The sequence below is a fragment of the Siniperca chuatsi genome, linkage group LG6 (genome assembly GCF_020085105.1).
Source record: "Siniperca chuatsi isolate FFG_IHB_CAS linkage group LG6, ASM2008510v1, whole genome shotgun sequence".
Classification (NCBI taxonomy): domain Eukaryota; kingdom Metazoa; phylum Chordata; class Actinopteri; order Centrarchiformes; family Sinipercidae; genus Siniperca; species Siniperca chuatsi.
Window position 1 is genome coordinate 3,286,179 of NC_058047.1, and position 20,391 is coordinate 3,306,569.

A 20,391-nucleotide genomic window follows, 5' to 3' on the forward strand; every position below is an offset into this window, starting at 1 on the left:
ATTGTGAAAATCAGCAAGATGATTTCACAACTAAGGTTTAAACACCTGTTGAATTATTTCAGAAATCAATGGTTATAGTATGGTCTGTATTTATTCATATCATTATTTATTCTATATTGCTCATATTGCCCCATAAGTCTTGTCAGCGACAAACCAACATTTGTAGATGTCTTCCAATCTAAAATGTAATTTTTAGACAGAAATAATGATGAATAAATAAGCTCTAAAATGTTGCATTGTTTCCTTTTAGGAGTTTCAAATGGAGAATGGTTTTAATATGATATAAATATTAAAAGTGAAAATCCCAAATAAAATATTTTTATGAAGGGTGTGTGTGTGTGTCTGTCTGTCTGTCGATGGGCGGGTTGTAGCTAAAGGTCAGGGCCGCAGCCGCAGACACAGTGATGTGATGTGATGCTGTTTTTAATCCGTAAAAAGTCAGTGAATACGTTTATATCTTCGGTTAACGCAGAGATGCACCACCGGGTTGAGGACGTAAATCGATCTACAGAAGGTAAATACGTGTGTTTGGGTTGTTAATGCAGTTTGAAGATGTTTGGATGCTAATCGCGATTAGTGTGCTAGCAAGCTAGCTTCATTAGCATAGCACTCGATTTGATAGTATGAGCTAAAGTTGTTGGCTGAGAGACAAGCTAAAACTAACTAACTCTATGAGATAGAGCTCATTTTTTATTCGACTGAAGTGACTGAGGACACATTTTCACTCATGAGACAGAGAGGACCAGGAAACTCCTTGGACCTGCTGTTGCCAGACCCGCCATTTTTGGACTTCAGCCTGAAATCCACTCAGTCTTCGCCTTTCCTCGACCACTGTTGCTCTTTACATCGCCCATGCTTCAGGTGAAATCCCATGGACTTGTGAGTACTACTAACTAACAATGAACTTGATTTTTTTTTTTTTGGGAGCTTGCAGTAAGTGAAGCGGCCATTTTGTTAGGCACTACAGGTGTTCAGTACATGTACAAGCAAGTCTTTAGCACCAAATCTTCAAACTGAATCACAATTTTCACTTAAAGAATTAGTACCTTTTTAGAAGTAGAGCTCCCTTTTATTGATAGTTAAAGCTGAAAGCACCATTGTCAGCTCATCCTCTATACACAGTGTGTTACTTTTGTAGTTGAAAGCTTATTAAATGACCGGTGAGGCCACAGAAACGATCATGATGTGATAACTGTTGCAAATAGTTGGCAGCTGAGCTATCAGCCTTATAAACAGTGCTTGTATAGGCCTAGTTTACTACTAAACTGAATCAGAGCTGCAGCCATTAGTTGGTTAATCGATTAGTTGTTGTACAGAAAATTAATCAAACTATTTTGATAATTGATTAATCGTTTTAGTAGGGATGGGTGGATAAATCCTTATGAAGCTTTGGGGCTTTAAAGTGACATCTGGTGAAAACTTCTAGCAGCCCTTCAAGACCGGAGCTGAAGCACTGCCTCTCTGATTTAAATAGTTTGTCTTGTGCGCAATAAAAGTCCAAGAACCCTGCGCGTTGTTATTATTAAATCAGTAATACATATGTTCAGAAGTGCTGCATTAAATGTAGATGTTATTGTGTAATATGTTACAGTAAAATAATTAATAAATGCATTGTTCAAAAAGCCTAGATATAAAATATTTTTGCTGACACAAAATATTAATGTACCTTTTTTGGTGTAGTTCAGGCCCAGCGTCCACTGTGGGCTCATGTGTTTGAACTTCATGGTTGATATTTATGTAATTTTTCATGAGTCGCAATGTGATGTGATTGGAGAGTGATATTCATTGAATTAGCCGATTAATTTTATTACATTATCACTTGGTATCAGGTGGAAATGTTTGAATATGTCTTTCTAATGTACCTCGCCATATATCAATTATTCTCCCCATATTTTTATATATTTTTATATTATTATAATAATGATAATGATGATAATAATAAAAAACTTTATTTATAGAGCACTTATCAAAACAGAGTACAAAGTGCTTTACAACAAGAGAAATAAAATACCACAGTGAAATTATGAAATATAAAGAAATAAAATACACAAAAGCAATAAAATAAACAGACAGTTCAGGTAAAATCAGGATCTGCTTTCCGATAAAAATGTGTTTTGAGAAGAGACTTAAAAGAAGACGCTGACTCAGACGACCTAATTTCTTCGGGCAAGTTGTTCCAGAGCCTCAGGGCCCTGATGGCCAAAGCTCTGTCCCCCTTAGATTTCATCCTGGACTCAGGAACAGACAGGAGACCCCTGGCCAAAGATCTTAAACGTTGTGAAGGTTCAAAAGGTCTGAAATATAGTCTGGAGCCATGAAGAGCCTTAAACGTAATCAATAAGATCTTAAAATCAATCCTAAAACAAACAGGGAGCCGATGTAAAGAGGCTGAAACAGCTGTGATGTGGTCGTGTCAAAGTTTTTGGATTAAGACAAGTGAACAGTAATCCCAGTAATGTGCCTATTGCATAGTTTAGATGCAAAACTTTTGAGACTGTCAAAGTGAAAGAAGCACTTTCAGAAGCACCAGTGATGTTTGAAGCTTCAGTCACGTGGTATTCTTCATTTGACACAAGACACAACGTACTGAAACGGTGCGCGTCTCAAGAGTGAAACAAGCTTTGGAGCTTCAATACCAACTGCCCATCAATACGTTTTAGTCTTTTTAAAAAAAAAAAAAAAGTTTTTAAAGCAAAAACTTAAAACATTCTCTGGTTTTAGCTTCTCCAACATGATGATTTGCTGATTTTCTCTGATTTATATCGTTGTATACTGAATATCTTTGGTTTGGGACTGTTTGGTGGACAAAACAAGAAATTTGAAAATGTCTCGGAAATTATAAACTATTTTCGGACATTTTATAAACTGAATGGTTCATTGAGAACATTGACAATGAGATTAATTTCTAATTAAAATAATTTAGTTGCAGCTGTAAACTGACATAAACCGCTTGAACCAGTAACTGACGACTGAACTGAAGACAGTCAGAATCAGCACCGAACGTCATGGCGATGCGAACAGTGTAGTGTTTATTTACTGTTGTACGTACAGTGCAACTGTCCACTGATGCAATCGCTTAACTAAAAAAAGACATAGCCCTCCTTTTGAAAAGACATCCATACATAAAAAACATAGTGACCACAAACCTTTGAACTCACCTGAACACAAAGATTCAAATCTGCAAAGCAATTAATCACTTCCACCTCTGCACTGCCAAGCCACTACTCAGGCCTGCACGGTTTTATTTTTGTTTCCACAGGAGAATTTTTATTCTAGTAGCAGAGTAAGTTGTGTGAGTTTATGCCCATTAGTTGAGTGTTGGAATTTGATAAATAAGCTATTGTAAGGTAATATTTCCAGAGCTGCATTTAAAGGGATAATTCTTAAAGGATAGGTTCAGATTTCTTCAAGTCTGTCTTCAGACAATACTCATGTACATTAAGCGTTTGCTGCAGTTGTTCCTCCTCTCCATACTGGTCGTAAAAAGGTCCCCTCCTTATGCGATTCCCAATGTAAGTGATGTGGGACAAACTCCACAGTCCTCATTATAGATAATTTTTTTTAGATTCAACTTTATTGTCATTACACATGTACAAGTACAAGGCAACGAAATGCAGTTTCATTATGTGCTGAAATGCATTCTGCCGTTCAAAGCTTCAGCAGTTAAATCAAGTGGGTATCTTCCGAAGTTAGAATCTTTTTGGTATGAAATTCCTTCTTTGTGCTACTGTCCCTTCACTGTAGCTCAACAAGGAAACACCATCCAGGGAATTTCGCACTAAAATGACCGTAACTTTGGTAAATACTAGGGCTGTACCGAATGTCTTTTTTCTTTATTACATTCAAAGCTTCTATTGAGGTTTTCGAACGAAGCTTCGAATGTCTGTCGTCATATTTTATGGCGTCATCACCATAGACTGTATAAAATATGGGTGCAGTCTCTGTGACGTCATCCATAGGTTTCTGAAGAGCCAGTGTGAAGCTCAGTGTGCTGACTCCGGCCAGCGCCATCTTGGCAGTGCCTGACTCCGCCATCGCCATAAATGGCCAAAAGACGTGGCGCATGGGTGGCCACCTGTGACAACGGCCACCTGTCCCTCAAAGCGGCCACGTCCTTAATTATGCATAACTTTAAGCCTTCATATAATTTAAATGTATCCCCATAGGGCTCCAGCCTGGCTGACTTCAACTGCTTCAGCTACGCTCCTAATTTCACTTTTTTTATACTCCATTAGACAAAATAAAAGAGCGGGTGGGATAGCCACTATTTTGATAGTGGCAATGGTTATCACAGCCTGTACTCACTGTGACTGTCTATCCCCCCCAAAACATGATAGCAACTTCTTATCTGAGTTTTATGATTTTATGTCCATTGTTCTTACCAGTCATGATAAAATAATTTTACTTGGTGATTTTAATTTTCATGTCAACAACTCCACTGATTCGAGGGCTTTAGATTTTTCAGATCTTGTTGATAGTTTCAACCTTGTTCAGCGTGTACAGAGTGCCACTGGCTCCGCTGATGACCTTGTTGACGATTTTATTGATAAATTAAGATTCTCATTAGATACAGTTGCTCCTGCACAAACAAAAACAAGGCAATTCATTCACAAATCACCATGGCAAACTGCTACAATTTGTCAGCTGAAGAGAAATTGTCGAAAAGCTGAGAGAAGGTGGAGGAAAAGCAAACTACATGTTCACTTAGATATTTTTAAAGATCAAGTTATAATTTACAACAATGCAGGGAAGAAAGAAAAACGAGCCCATTTCTGAATGATTATCTCAGAAAACCAAAATAATCACAAGGTGCTTTTTTCCATAATTGACAGTCTTGTAAATCCATCGCCTGCTCTCAGTCTTTATATCAACTCAGATGCGAAAAATTTGTTTCATTTTCCTCAAGAAATCCAATCTAGATCACTCTGAACTAAGCAATTACAGCCCCATTTCTAAGCTACCTTTCCTTGGTAAACTTTTAGAGAAAATAGTTTTAAATCAACTACTTGTTCATCTAAACAACAGCATTAAATGAGTTTGTCTTTTTTTGTTAAGTAAAGGCGGGATGAGTAGGATTTTGTCGGCTGCTGTTTATAAACACGATTCAGAGTTGGCCCCATGCAGAGAGAGAGCGAGCAGCGATGCTAGAGCGCTAATGAAACGGAGTGAAAATTTTGGAAATCACAAACTTACACACTGTATCTTGTTGCTTACATCCTTACACTAACAGAAATGTGAAAAGACAGTTTGTGGCTCTAGGGGGAGTTACGTGATGTAATTATCTCCATAATAATTAACAACAGTTTATCCATCTGACCAGTACTTCTTTGCAGCATCTCCAGCTACAGCCCGGGTTGCCAGATTTGTACAGACATAATGGTGCCAATCCTGGACACGTCACTATGATGACAAGATTTCAGGAAGCTGCAGAGATTGTGCCTAGCTGTTCAACAACAAGTAGTTCTAGCACGTAACTGCCCTGTATAGGACAAATAGTCAGTTTTACTTTTATATTTCGGATTATACAAACAGGATACGTGTTAATCAGTCAGATTTATAGATGTTGGTTGGCCTTTTTTTTTTTTTTTTTTTTTTTGGAGAGAGCTAGGCTAGCTTCTCCCCCCCCCCCCCCTTGCCTCCAGTCTTTATGCTAAACTAAGCTAACTATATCCCAAATCCAGCTCTGCACTTAAGGCACAGACATGAGATTGATATTAATCTTCTCATTTCACTGTAGCAAAGAAAGTAAAGAAGCATATTTCTTAAAATGTTGAACTATCCTTTTAAAGTTGCTGACATTGTTAATTTCTTGATCTTTTTATTTATGGTAAGCAGCTCAGGTTGCTCCTTTTTTAGATTGTAAGAAACTCTGACAGTTATCCACTATATAAGAATATGAGCCACAATCTTTAGTTAATTTTCAGCTTTCTGTGTTCTTGGATGTGAATAATTTACTACAGCCACAACAAGTAGACTTTACACCAGCAACCCTTTTTTATATCTGTATTCATATCAGTATACATCAAACAACTACATCAACACTGCTCATTCCCCTTTGAAGACATTAAAAGTCAAACATTAGCTTTAGCTTGCACAGGTGCTACGTGATATTGTCTGTCACATTTTTAATTTAATCTTTCTTAATGGAAAGCAGGTCAGTTTGTTCCTTTTTTTTTTTTTTTTTTTTTTTTTTAAAGATTCTTGTAACTTAGACAATCATCATCCGGTATCAAAGCTCTGCCTGCTCAAAATCTTTCAGCCTTTTTGGATATCAACAGTTAACCACGGACACAGTACAAAGGCTTTAGACCATTGGGTGCTGTTACACATTTAGGTCATTATATTGATACTGGGTTTATAATTTAACTGTCTGCCTTGATTGCCCCATACACTCTGTATCCCAGCCAAGAAAACATCATAGGCAGGTTCACAAACATAATGATAAGCTAAGATGCAAGAAATAAGGGGTCAATGATAAATCTGAGGGACAGTGTTGTAAAGTAACTACGTATATTAAGTCAAGTACTGTGCTTAAATACAATTACTTTTTACTCCACTGCATTTATTTGTCAGCTTTAGATACTAGTTTCTTTGCAGATTCAGATTATTAATACAAAATATAATCATCAAATAAATTATGATGTATTATTATAGATTAAGCTACCCAGCAGTATATAAAATAGTTAACATTAGCACCACATTTACCAGCTGCAACATTAAAGTGATGCTTCCATCACAGTTGCATTGCTTAATGCATAAATAATTAGAATTCAATAATGTAAAATTTATTATTATGGGAATGGGTAATTCTGTAAAATGAGTATTGCAGCTGTTATTTCAGTGTGTCAGACACACATTTAATCAACATTTAGGTAAATTTAAGTATCAGATTGGACTCCCAACCCAAAGATTGAAGCAGAAAATCTTCACATTTAAGAAGCTAACAACTGGATATTTGGGGTATTGTTGCTTGAAAAAGGACTTAATCAATTATCAAAACATTTGTAGACTAAACGTTGCAGCCCTAGTCTTGACAAATATTGGAGCCTCAGCTGTACGTGTTAAGTGCTAATTTGCTAATTTTAGCATGCCAACATGTTAAAATAAGATGGTGAACATGGTAAACATTATACCTGCTAAACATCAGCATTGTCATTGTGAGTATCTTAACATGTGTACTGTATAAGTTACTCTTATATGCTGTAATTTAGTTTTTTGTTTATAGCCTAGCGCTTCCATGAAGTTTGGAGGTGGTTTTAAAAACGGTCAATCATTGGTGCACAGGCTTTGAGATCCTGACTTTTAAGCCCATCAGACATAAAATCTGTAAAATAAATGAAAATCTGTTAAAGAAATGACCTGTAATCACTCTCCTCACTGTGTAATTTTCTACTTACTTGCTGCTGGTTTTGCATTGCATATGTTTCAAAAAGACAGTGCAGACAGGAGTAAATGAAAGAGCTTTATTAAATGGAAACTTGCACAGGATTTGTAATGCAGAGTAATAATACTGGACAGTTAGCATAGATACGGAGAGAAAACATGACTTGAGCCAAATCGCCTAATACACAATGGCTATAGGCCAAGAAGATGACCTTTGCATAGAAGTCCCTACCCAGCAACTGTAGCGTAGAGAGAAAGAGGTTTGTGTCTGTGGGGACATTTAAAGGGAGCGCCAGATACACAATATTCATTTCTACATAAAGTTACCTTATCTTCAATCTTAAGTCCATTATCATTCTTCTAGTATGTTCTTTCATCTATTAAAACAGGATCTACACCTGTTTGATAAATAAAAGAAGTTATATACAATGTGAAATTAGACAGGAGGATGATGGGAAGGTGAAAAAGCTACAGAAGAGGGGTGTTAATAGATATGAAGCCATGCAGTTGATTGAATTGAAGCTGCTTTTGGCAGATCCAGGACCAGTTGAGCCATATCTGTTGATCTGTTAAAGCCAGATGAGAACTGATCTGGTCATGTGGTTCAGATGTAGGGTTGGGTATTGTTTGAATTTTATCGATTTCAATTCTGCTTATCGATTCCGGTTCTTATCGATTCCCAGTTTCAATTTCAATGTGCTTTTTTTTTTTTTTTTTTTTTTTTTAAAAAGGTCAAATGTTAAGATAACTAAGACATCTTTATTCCTTAGAGCATTTACTTTGAATTTACTTATTTCAATGAAACAATAAAAATCAAAGTCTTTAACTGAACATTCATAAAGTAAAAACATACAATAAAAACGTTTGATCCACAGTCAGTACATAACATTTTCTTGTGGATGCTGTGGTATTTGCCACTCCTCAGTTTTCTCTTTGGTCATCTTTCCTTTTACTGCAAAAGAGACTGGTGTGTCGCGGCTTGGTATCCCTGGCTCTGCTTGAGGAAACCGCAAAACATCAAACACTGAACATTCTTTCAAATCTACACCGCGCTGCCTTAAATGTTTGGTCAAATTTGATGTGCAACCTGACTTACAGCAAATTAGCTTCCCACATGCTTTGCACTTTGCCTTGCCATTGTCTTTTAATAAAGTGAAGCCACACTTTTTGAGCGTTTACCGCAGTCCACCTTTCACTACTGTTGTGACATTAGCCATGCATGCTCGTATCTAAACAAATCGACATGCTGTTGCACTGATGCATGACGTAGACAGGTCCTGGCAGATAGCCATGTCTCTGCGATAATAAAGGGTTATCGCGTTTACGAACCGATGAGCAGAACCGAAATTAAAATTTTTTTAACGGGTACCCAGTTCTCGGCATTTTGGAGCCCGTTTTTTGTTCCCAACCCTATTCAGATGTGAGGTGAGAAATCTGAGCTGGCAGGTAAAAGAGTGCTTTGCTAGTTTTCTGTGATAGCCCTTGTTTATCGCGCGTGTGTCCGACTGTGACAAACACACCTGAGCCCCTGTGCAGGTGACATCCAGGGGGCGCTCTCCTCCTCCGCTCACTGTTCTCGTACCTCTTTAAAAGGTAGTATAGATATATGTAGAGCCCTTTTTGAAGAAGTATTAAAAGACCTTCTCTGTGTGGTTTGGTTCGTCCAGTTTGTGCTCTCCCAGGTAGAGCAGGAACGTCTGTGACAGGAGCCCCCACCACCTGGGGGCAGAGTTCATGTGATCACCCAAAAAAGACTTCAGTCTTGAAATCCCTTTTTAAACCCATTTCATGAGTAGTGGTCTGAGCCAAATGAGTGAATTCCTCATCCAGTTTATTAGTAGTTTTCCCTTAAAGGGCCACTATTCCAGTTATAGAGAAAGCAGTTTTCTTTTAACTTTGTAAAACACAAGAGTAATTATACTCTACAAAGCGCAACATCAAAAGGCACATACTTGATATTTCCTTTTTGCTACCTGTGCCCACTGCTCCCTTTTTTCATCCAGATATCAGTTGGTTTTTTTAATGCCATCCATCTGTGTAACCTGAGTATTCTTCTCCCTTATATCCTGTTTTTCTTTCTGAAGACCAAAACACAGTAAGAGTAAACTTGATGAGCTTCAAACTTAATTTCCAAAGGTGACAAGAAGCAGCCAGGCCTAATCATGAGCTAAATCAGACCGCATCTTTGTAATCATTATTCTATTGGACAGCATTCATCTTTTTTGTTGTTGTTGTGGCAGTTGGCCAGCAGCACATTTATTATAATTAGCTGACATTCACTACATTAAGGGTCTACAACTACCAGAGCTACTCATCATGATTAGAACTGCTATTATTTTAATTAGCGATTAATTGACTGTTTGGTCCATAAAATGTCAGAAAATAGTGAAAAACGCCTGTTTAGTATTTCCTAAACCTCAAGGCAGCATCTTTAAATAGCTTGTTTTTCCGACAACTGTCCAAAACCCAAAAATGATCAATTTATGATCACAGAACAAAGAAAAGCAGCAAAGTCTCACAAGTTGAAACAGCTAATGTTTGCTACTTTTGCTTGTAAATTGACTTGAACTATTAATCTGTTATCAAAAAATTTCTTTCGACTAATTGATTCAGTTATCTGTCTCTTGACTGTTCACCTCTCCTGTCTGTATTGTTTCCATGAAAACATCAGAAGAAACTCATCTCTATTTTGCTCATAATGTGTTTCAGCCTCAAGTCCATGATTGTTTTTATAGCTTAGTTTTGTGAGGATTTTTCTTTAGTCCATGAGATGCGTCTGTTTTTCCTCTGCTCTCCTCAACATGGTGCTATAAAATCTCACTTTTTATTGTGAAGGAACATGTTTTTGTTTCCAGTTATAAATGGATTGCATGTCGCTGCTGTAGAGAGCCTGTTTTTCTTCTGAGGCTGTCACTGCACAGCACCGGTGGCAGCAAGTGTCAGGCACCATTTGTGTTGCAGTGTATCGCTCTCTGGTGGACGGGAGGATTAGCTGCGCTTTGCTGCCACCTGCTGCCTCCTCTTCTTCTCCATCAGCCTGGAACAGCGAAAAAACAAGATTATTTTTATGTGAAGGGTTCGTGTGTGTGTGCTTTCATACAACTTGCTTGTCATCCCCTGCCTGTGTTTGGGGACATTTGTCAGTCTTCAGATAAGAAAATTATTATTTTAGGATTACATGATGTACAAGTGTTACATTCAGGTTTAAACCTGCAACAGGCAAGATGGGTAAATTTAGGTAAAATGTCTAATTTTCAAAATCTGAAGTCATCTTGGAGATGCCACAATTTGAAGTAGTGCTACTGTAATAAATACACTTAAATAATGAAAAATAACTACTACGACTAAAAACAATTAAATATTCTGCCATATAAAGTATCTATATAAGATACATATACAAAATACTTAGGAATGGAAAAAATAGAGCTGAAACAATTAGTCGATTAACATAACTATGGCAACGGTAACTACATTGCCAAGCAAATGTGGCAGAAATTCACTGATTCCAGCTTCTCAAATGTGAATATTTTCTGGTATTTGTAGTCTTCTATGACAGTAAAGCTGACATATAGAACAAACGATTAATTAGAAAATTATTTAGTTGCTAATGATTATTTTCATTATTAAATCTGACTCTTTTTTATTTTATTTTTTTTATTTTTATTTAATCATTTTAGTTGATAAAATGTCAGAAAATAGCAAACAATCTACACAGGTTCCCAGAGCCCAAACTGACATCTTCACACAGCTTGTTTTGTCCAAAACCCAAAGATACTCAACTTAGGAAAATGTTAATTATCTGTTGGATCGACTAATCCCTGTAATAAGTAATATTAAAAAACGTATAAATTAAAAATACATGGAATTTAAACAGATGTTTACAAAAATCAATTAATCCATACTTCTTTTCTAAATCTCTTTTCCTCAGTGTGATCAGTCACCTGCGGTTTCGAGCCTCCACCAGCTCACTCAGCTGTTCCTGAGCCGCTCTGAGCTCCTCCAGACTCTGCTGGTAGCTGAGATCCCCTGAACCCGACCTTTCCAGGAGGGAAACCTGGTTTGACAGCTCACTGGTTCGATCCCGCAGCCGCTGGATGGACATGTACAAGTTCTCGTCATCTTCCTCCTGCAGCCACAGTGAGGATCGGAAAACAGCAAGGAAAGTGTAAGTTACAGCTTGTGAGAGGTTGAGCAAGGGCAGGGTTGCTTGATGATTCAGTTTTATCGTTTTTTAACTTTCAGTAGAGTTGGCCGACTCCTCCCAATGGTCAGGCCAGCACCTTGCATGGCAGCTGCTCGCTGCCATTGGTGTGTGAGAATGGGTAAATGAGGCAAAACTGTAAAGCTCTTTGGATAAAAGCGCAAATAGGATAAATGCAGCCATTTACGTTGTACAAATTAATGAATCCATGGAAATTGTAATTAGAAAATAACAAAATGAGCTGGAAATAATAATAATGACAAGGTATTGATGACAATCTGTGAGTGACACCTTTGCATTGACGATCTCTATATGGACCAGAAGTGACGCCAACTCCAGCTCTTCACTGTAACTGTTTTTCAGAGAGACACTCCTGTAGCCTGACAACACAGAAGACATAACTCAATAAACACAAAGAATACAGACAAACTCAGAATACAACTCAGCTCCAGCTTTGGTGTTGGCCTCCTCCCACAGAAGCTTTTTAAAATACTTAACCATGACATTGGCATTTAATATAATAAAAGGTTTTGCAGATTCATCCAAAGTCAGTATCCGTTATTCTACAATCACCTGTTCGTAGCAGACGAACAGGGTAGGTTGCCTGTGCCAGGAAGTTAGGATCACTGAACATGTCCTCCTCGTAGACAGTAAAGCGCAGAAAGGAGAAGGTGGGGTTGTGGATGTCAAACACAAACTGCTTCTGCACCCACACAGGGTTCAGACCGTTATCAGCTGGGAGGGTCAGGGGAAAGAGACAGTTAGTACACTGCCAGTGAGCACTGGACTCCCAATACACATATTCCATCATGAATGTAAATCAAGGGTGTTGAGGCTTCACATCGTTGTGGCCACGAGGCAGCGGCTGTCTTACCTACAACGTCTGTCTTGCACTTGCAGCTGTCGTAATCAGCTCCACAGATCTCCACCTCCACAAAGGGACAGACGATGCTGCGGCCATTTTTAGGCAGATGACGAGCTCCCACCACCTGTCAAAACAAAATGCATCTCACTACTAGTTCAATGCAGGGTAAGTAGGGTTTTTTTTTTTTTTCGTTCTCTCTATGATCGACCTGACCTGTAACTGGATGGTGATTGGCTCCAGATGTAAGGTGTCCTTGTCAAAAGGGTCAAAGGCGTCGTCCCTCATGATGTCAGGCTGGGGAACGTAGCCGCTGCCACCTCCGAGCATGAACAAGGCCTGGTTCAGCTGCATGGGTTTATCTACACACACAGTCACATTCATTCAATACGTATGTTTTTCACCACTAAGACCAAAACTAATGATGCGTTCAGGTGCTCCTTGTCACCTAGTAAAGTAGAAAATGTTAACGTTAATTGTTACTCAGCCTTTTTGGGTTGTAACTACATAAAGCAATGTCTACTTGGGACTCCTCATCACATTGTTCATCATTAAGCCAAACAGTTATTCATTCTTAAGTGTTTTTATTTGAATAATCAGCTTGAAGAGGTAAAATGATCCTGTAGTACAAGCGTTTTTTTTTTGTTTTTTTTTATGTTGCTCATTGACCCTGCAGATTTATCACTGAATTGGGATGCAGCATGTGATGATTAGGGTTAACTTGCTAATCAGAAGATCCACACCAGGGCTATTCAATTGGGCCAGACTTTATAAGCAGGAAATGTAGGTGGGCCAGACACTTTGAGCCTATTTAAAACCTTTTTTTTTAGTTTTTGGTAATGACAAATTTTAAACAAATTCAAATGAGTGTAATAAAAAAAATAGCAGGCGTTTGGATACGGCAGTCAAATAAACAAATACTTGCCAGTGCAGGCAGGGTTAAACTGACGGTTTTCATTGTCATTGATGTTTCAGCAGAGCACTTCCCTACTTGTGACTGTCGATAGCCAGATGTTTTGAAAAGCTATTAAGCGTGGTCGGAGCTCACATGAGAAAACATTGATTTGTGAAAGATATGATTGGCGGTGCTGCTACATCCGTAAACATCCTGCCCGATCGGTACTGCGCATGTGGAACTCTCAACAGAGATGAGAAGGAAGCGAGATGGCTCACTCATTAGCTACTTCCATGGCCTATATGTAGTTTACTTATTTTGTCATATCAGATTTATGTATGCTGGGCCATTTGGGGGTTGCTTCTGGGCCGGATGTGGCCTGCAGGCCGCCAATTGATTAGGCCTGATCTACACTCTGGAATTAACATCTTTAAGTTACTGCCACTGAACTAGTATTTGGCATCTTACTAATTTTAGCTGCAACTGTCAACACTTCTAATTACACATTCTAATATTGCATCTTGCACAAAGAAGCTGATTTGATGTTAATTATGAGAATTAGAAGAGAAGAAAACATGGTGTCATGGTTTTTTGTTCTGTTTATTTTTCCTCTTTTCTTTTAGTTTTATGCATTTGTGTCCAAGATAAGTAAAATAGAGTACCTGCTGAATCAACTTAACGTTTGCGTCTGGCTCTTTGTAAAAGCCTCTACACTATCTGTGTGAAAAGACTCAGGCTGTGCAGAGGAAAGTTGTGTACATGCTACACATAGTACTATGTATATTCACACACTTACCTGGTGTCTGGAAATTGAGTGCGACCAGCTGGGAGCCACAGAGCCACATGGGCAGGGGGTCGTAGTTGGATGAGTCCAGCCGTTGTCCTCGGGGATAAATTCTGGAAAGCTGGCGGCGGTTGTACTGCAGGAAGCGTTTCCCTCTGCTACGTGTCGCAAACTTCTCTGCCTTTGTCTCTGGGAAGGAGGACATGTCCCGGTAACATGCCCTCTCCGTCCCGATCTCTGGAAGCGGCAGCAAATCAAAAAATGACACACAGAAACTGTTAAAAAAAAAAAAAATTAGGCAAGAGAAGAGAGAGCAGTTCCTAGTGATCCTTACTGTCCTCGTTGAAGGGGACAGGTCTGCAGTAGACCACGAGCTCAGACAGCTCCACTGCGATCTTCTTCCTCCTCTCCATTTGCTTCTCCTCCTGCATCTGTTACCATGGAGATAAGCCAGCCATACTGTTAAGTCAGAAGTGACAGTATAAAATTCCTTTCAAATACTGGTTACTTTTGAGTAGGCAGCAACACGGTCACAAACTTTGTTAGAATTCAAATTTTTCCATTAATCTTTTTTTCTAATTTATAAGAAATTGAAGTTCAGATTAAAAAATTCAGATGGCTGCTGTAGTGTTGCCATCAGGACTTTACTCTAAAGATTTAGTTTGCGTCACTTTGGTCGTACTGACCCGTGCATCAGCGTTCTGTGTAGCCTCTCTGATCTTGCTGACCCAGCTGTTTAGGTCCTCCAGACTGTCGGCTGCCACATCCAGGGTCTGAACCGGGTGAGATGACAGCTGCTGGGAGTGGATCGTGCACACGTAGGGCCGTGAATTCTTCCCATCCTTATGCACCACTGGACAGACAGATGGAGCGAGGGATGATGGGAGGACAAGGTGAAGTGCCAGAGAGAGAGTTTTGTGTGAGAAGGCAGTTGCTTTTTGAGAATTGATAATTACATGTTTAGTCTTTAGGCAGTTTTCGATGAGGGTAACTCTACTAATAGAGCTATTTTAAATAACAGGAAAATTAAACAAATGATTCAGTGTTTATTTTTTATTTTTTTCCAGTTTTTACTTATTTATTAAAAATTCCTGTGGCCCAAAATAAATCCATTAAATTAAAGTTAAACCTGGCCACTCAAGTCCCTTGAGTGTGAAACGTATCACCAAGTACGTTTTATGTGTTTAAGGTTTGGTTGGTTGGTTTAAGAATGGATTAATTATATGGAAAATTGCAGGGGCTAAATGTGAGTGGGTATTTATCCAGTTTGACATTTAATGTGGATATACTGTGTAGTTTACACAAAAATGCAGATAATGAAGTTTTGTTAATTAATTGTTTTCTTGAAATTGCTAGCTTGTAAGACAATTTCTAGACATTGATAGAGTGTGCCGTTTTTGGTAGGATTTCTGGGATAAATTGCATAATTGAAATTAGTCGACAGATTTGTCATTCAGTCACACTCAAAAAAACATGAAAATTGGCCTAAGAAAATCTGATCAGTCTCTCTCTAATCATCCCAGTTATCACCTGTTTGTTTATCAGACTCACCTACATGGCAGGTGGGTACATCAATGAAGCCCTTGAGGAATGTTCCAAGAGGACTGTTCTCTGTGGACTGAGACAACAGAATAATACCAAAAAAAATATTAATTGGAAAAGCAAGTTGATCATTTGACACTCTGCTCCATGTAAGAATCAGAACTCACTGCTTCATCCAGCTCTCTGGTGGGGGAGCTGGGAACCTCCTCCACGTAGTTTGCAGGAAACCACAGCTGTTTCTTTCCACCATAGTCACCTCGCCACCTGAAAACACACAGGTCCATGACAAGATGCTCTAGATGTGAAGGAGACACTGGCTTCACACTCACAGACTCACAGCCTTTGAGGCATGTTCCTGGTAAATCCGCAAGGGCTCTCTTGCAGACCTTTTGAGCCCTTTATGCACACTTTCCGTACGGGAATAACCCACAGTTTTTAGTGTTGTGACATTAAACACGGGGTTACCAGGGGAAGCCCAGAGGTGTTTAAAAAAATTCAATTAAATTAAAAAAGTAGCAACTACAAGAAAAAAAGAAGTTTACATGCAAGTGTATGATGCTGTTTTGATTAAAAACGAGCACATTGACTATTTGAAAATTGCCTTACAGAGTGGACGAGAAGTAAGAGCCTGGAATACGTTCAAATCAGGCAGCCCGTCCCTTGCCCGTGAAGAAAGTAAAAAACGTAAAATAAAAAGGTACAATTGTCGCAAAGTGCTGTCCCATTATACCTTGCACTCAAGCACTTACCAGGTGAGTTAACTAAGTCTTGTGAGGGTTTAGGGTGGGGATTGGGCCTGTGCGGTGACACACAGGAAGTCACAGAGATTTACTCACCAGCCGCCCTCCTGCTTATCCACGTTGAGGATGAGCGCCTGTTTGGGGAAACAGAGCTCGTCTTCCCTCTGAGCTCGATAGTCATACAGAGCTTTGACTGTACACTGAAACACACAGCCGCAAGGAACACCACCATCAGTCTTTCGTTAGCTGTCTGGCACAGTGTATTTTTAGATACAACCACTGGGGGTGCCAAAGTCAAAGATTAAAATCCTATACATAGTGGCTTTGAGTGTTTACATTTCCACACTTAAAATATTGCTAATATTTATTTCCTTTCCTTCAAACATCTTTCCTAATGTATTTTTTTGGTTTTTCCCTTCTTCCTTTAACCAATCTGACAGCATAAAAATCTGTCCAACTGGAGATACTGGCGAAACTAAATGCTCTTCTTGCATTAGTAATTTTACTATCAGTAAATTAGTACATTGCACTGCCAGTACTTCTACATTTACATTACAAAGTTGAATGCAGATATTGACTGTGCTTGCAGTTATATATGATGATTATAGAAAAGTCTGTCCGTATTATCTGTAAGAGTAATTCAATCTGCTAAATCATTTAATGAATGATCTGATAATCATACACTGATTAAACTGGAGGTCCGTAGTACAAACAGTCTCACTTACCCGTGCTGTGGGCATCTTATTGGCTTCCACATAAAAATGAGGAGTGCGGACCTCATACAGCGCCCCATAGTCAAGCTCCTGACAAACAACAAATAATGGTTACTTCTGTAGTTATTGCTGCTATTAAACTCTAAGGAGGATGACTTTTAAGGTGATACAACAGCAATCTTAAACATAACCAGGTATGATATTTATATGGTGCAAGTAAGAATTACTGTTTACTGCTACATACATAACAGCTGACTGTTTTGAGCCACTGGTTTCCATTCTATTTATTTCACGATAGTATTTTTAAAAAAAAAAAAAAAAGAAAGCAACTTTCCGACATGTGAAATTAAAATTATGTGAAAACCATTTATGATTTTAATGTCTGCAACATTATTAATGCATCATAATTCAGTTTACGGTGCAGATTGATTAGAAAAGTTTGCACTGCATTGTCAAGCAACAGTAATGTAACTACATTGTCAATTTACATTGATGCTAGATTTATTTATGTCTTTTATCAAGCAAAAATGCCAGACATTCACTGGTTGAACAATGTGTTGGGCTGAATCATTAGTTGCAGCCCTAAACTCTGACAAAAACAAAAGCAGATTTCAAGTCAAGTTAGTTGACTTCAATATCGTACGAAAATGAATGGAAACCATTGGCTGCCTGAAAGGTGGTGAAAATCTAAAGCACTATGGTATGTGCTTTGGGAAGCTGACAGCAGTAATGTAAACTTGTAATATGCGATTTTGACATGTTCCTTTCAGCTGAGCTGTGTCTGACTAACCGTGGTGCCCATCCGGTCCAGAGTGTCCTCGTTGATGGGGTAACGGAGCCTCATCTTGCGGTACAGAGGATGTTTCTCATAGTAGCTCACAAGGTCGACCAGACTCTCAAACTCTGCCGAACTGCCCAACATGAAGAGACGGCCTTCCTGCTGGATACGACAGTGTTTGATCTTACCCTCCGCCCTACAGAGAGATGGACAAATGTCTTTTGGTGGTTTTAAAATTAATCTCAAACTATTTTCACATTGAGCAGAGAACAGATGAGTTAATGCTGTCATCATGCGATTGTCCCTCGGTGTTTGTTGATTTTCTACCTGAAGGAGATGGCGTAGGAGTTGTGTTCACTGCGTTTTCGCACCAAGAAAGCTCCGTCTCTGGGAACACGCATCAGCATGTGTTCAGCCTGAACACGGGACAGACTGGAGTGGTACCACCTGGAAAACAAAAAACCTTTTTAAAACAAACTAATTTTTACTTTTGTGCTGTCCATTTTATTCAGTAATTGATTTCTCCTCCACTTTCACACAAATCAAGAGAGAAAGGATGACCTATGATATCTTTTCTGGCATTGATCACTCACTCTCTGCTCTCGTGTGCGTTGGGCTGAGGTACAGGGCTGCCCAGCCGCATCTCGAACTCGTTGCAGCGTAGAGGCGTGTCTCTGTAGTGGCAGATGAGGCGGTAGAGGCTGTCAAACACCAGGTTGTCAGTCAGGTAGAAGCGGGTGGAGCCAGACTCCTGACGTGAATGGATCCTGCAGTGCTGGACTCGACCAGAGCGCCTGGAGGGGGAACAGGACTGAGTTAGTACGGCTGCAGACAAGAACCAATTCAAACTTTAAATACTTCTATAATTTGCTGAAATTTCACCCAGACTGCAATAAAAATTTCCTCTGATTTGAAAGTTGATCTATAAATGCTGCTGTATTTAGCTTGAAGCTTAATTTTTGAGCTCGGAAACAGCAGCAAGATCCAACTTACTGTTTCTGAAGCTTTCAGTCACACCTTTTTGGCCTTCGTCACCCTTTCACTTGTTAGCACATAACTGAAATTCCTTACTTAGCAACTCTATCCACTGAGTAAAAGCCAGAAGATGTGGTTGAGAGCTTCAGAAAACAACATGTAAATTGGGTTCTGTTGAGAATATTTGTCAAACATTTGTCCTTTTAATAGTACTATTTAGTTACTGATTCATTGTTAAAATAATATGCCAGACAGGACAGATGTAGTGGATGACTTGTGGTGCATTTGATCCCTTTTTATATAGAAATTTACAATATTGGATATTATTTGAACAGTAAATAAAAAAAAAAATAGAAATCTTTCTAATACTATTTGCCAGGCCTTTCCAGTAGACTGGATTACTGCAATGGTCCGCTCACAGGGCTTTCAAAAAAAGGTCTTCAGCAACTCCAACAAATTCAGATTGCTGCCACTAGGGTCCTCACGAAAACTAGAAAATATAACCATATTAGACCAGTTCTAAAATCCTTACACTGGCTACCAGTCACTCAGAGAATTGATTTCAAAGTTCTGCTGCTCGTCTATAAATCTCTGTGGCTCTGGGCCCAAATATTTCTCTGACATGCTAGTGCCATATGAACTTCCTGGAACCCTTAGAACATCTGGGACTAGCCTACTGGTTGTCCCAAGAGTTAGAAGAAAACACAGTGAAGCAGCATTCTGTTATCATGCAACACAGACCTGGAATAACCTCCCAGTGTATTAGACAAGCCCTGACTCTTAACACTTTTAAGTCAAAGTTAAAAACCTGTTTTACACTGTCTACTCTGTAATGGCTTCTTAGCTCAGGTTTTAAATAGCTTTCATTTTATTTGTTTTAATGTAACTGTGCCTCTACAGGTGGGAGTATTTGCTGTGCTCTTTAAAAAAAAAAAAAAAAAAAAAAATTTTAAACGTAATTTAAAATGCACTAGTTTACTTTAAATTCTCTTGTATCGCTTCCTGTAGTTTTGCACTTTTTCAAATTGTAAATCTTCTTACCTTTGCTGTATTTTTAGTACCCTGTAAAAGCACATTGAATCGCCCTGGGGTATGAAATGTGCTTCCCCCCCACCCCACTCTCCCCAACTCTCCCCCACCACTGTCTTATAAATGTGTTTCTACATTCCCTCTAACTCTTCTCTAATTCCCATTTCTTTCTTTTCTCTTCTCCACTGAAAAATAAGACCAAAGAGCGGCTGATATCACTTTTGGGAGACTTCCTGTGTGGTGTTACTGACCAGAACGAGAGGGTGTAGTCTCCGACAAACGTCTCACTCTCCCGAACCAAGAAGGTGCCGTCTTTGGCCCCGCCCTCGCAGTACTCCTGCAGGAGCTTCTCAGCCACCTGTCGACCATCGCGGCCTCCACCCAACTTCCCGTGGAACCAGCGCTCCGCACAGTGCTGCTCGTTGTTGTTACACTCCTGAAGAATTACAAGTGAGGAAAGTGAGGAAAAACTGAACCAGCACTATCTTT

The 20,391-nt window shown here is 39.0% G+C and overlaps 1 protein-coding gene and 1 long non-coding RNA gene across 7 annotated transcripts in view; one reads left to right on the forward strand and one right to left on the reverse strand.

Moving 5' to 3' along the window:
• The first annotated feature begins 190 nt into the window (after nt 1-190).
• Nucleotides 191-20,233, forward strand: LOC122878074. 6 transcript variants are annotated; one of them, XR_006378392.1, is made up of 7 exons: nt 191-514; nt 737-879; nt 11,312-11,548; nt 12,485-12,614; nt 14,858-15,018; nt 16,276-16,364; nt 17,891-18,026. It is a non-coding gene; the product is annotated as an uncharacterized LOC122878074 (long non-coding RNA). The 6 variants fall into 6 exon arrangements; XR_006378393.1 differs by lacking the exons at nt 16,276-16,364; nt 17,891-18,026 and adding an exon at nt 20,100-20,233; XR_006378391.1 differs by lacking the exon at nt 16,276-16,364.
• The window catches only part of LOC122878068 (1-phosphatidylinositol 4,5-bisphosphate phosphodiesterase gamma-1-like), a 36,385-nt gene continuing 23,443 nt past the window's right edge, over nt 7,450-20,391 (reverse strand). Inside the window, exons 16-32 of the mRNA XM_044200394.1 lie at nt 20,154-20,338; nt 18,492-18,692; nt 18,226-18,345; nt 17,911-18,094; nt 17,133-17,210; nt 16,504-16,607; nt 15,835-15,931; nt 15,677-15,743; nt 14,812-14,978; nt 14,460-14,556; nt 14,138-14,362; nt 12,663-12,808; nt 12,459-12,573; nt 12,158-12,319; nt 11,876-11,964; nt 11,325-11,509; nt 7,450-10,420 (exon numbers count right to left, since the gene is read on the reverse strand). Coding sequence (XP_044056329.1) covers nt 10,372-10,420; nt 11,325-11,509; nt 11,876-11,964; nt 12,158-12,319; nt 12,459-12,573; nt 12,663-12,808; nt 14,138-14,362; nt 14,460-14,556; nt 14,812-14,978; nt 15,677-15,743; nt 15,835-15,931; nt 16,504-16,607; nt 17,133-17,210; nt 17,911-18,094; nt 18,226-18,345; nt 18,492-18,692; nt 20,154-20,338 — 2,271 coding nt within the window. The 3' untranslated portion in view covers nt 7,450-10,371. The remainder of the gene's footprint in view (nt 10,421-11,324; nt 11,510-11,875; nt 11,965-12,157; nt 12,320-12,458; nt 12,574-12,662; nt 12,809-14,137; nt 14,363-14,459; nt 14,557-14,811; nt 14,979-15,676; nt 15,744-15,834; nt 15,932-16,503; nt 16,608-17,132; nt 17,211-17,910; nt 18,095-18,225; nt 18,346-18,491; nt 18,693-20,153; nt 20,339-20,391) is intronic.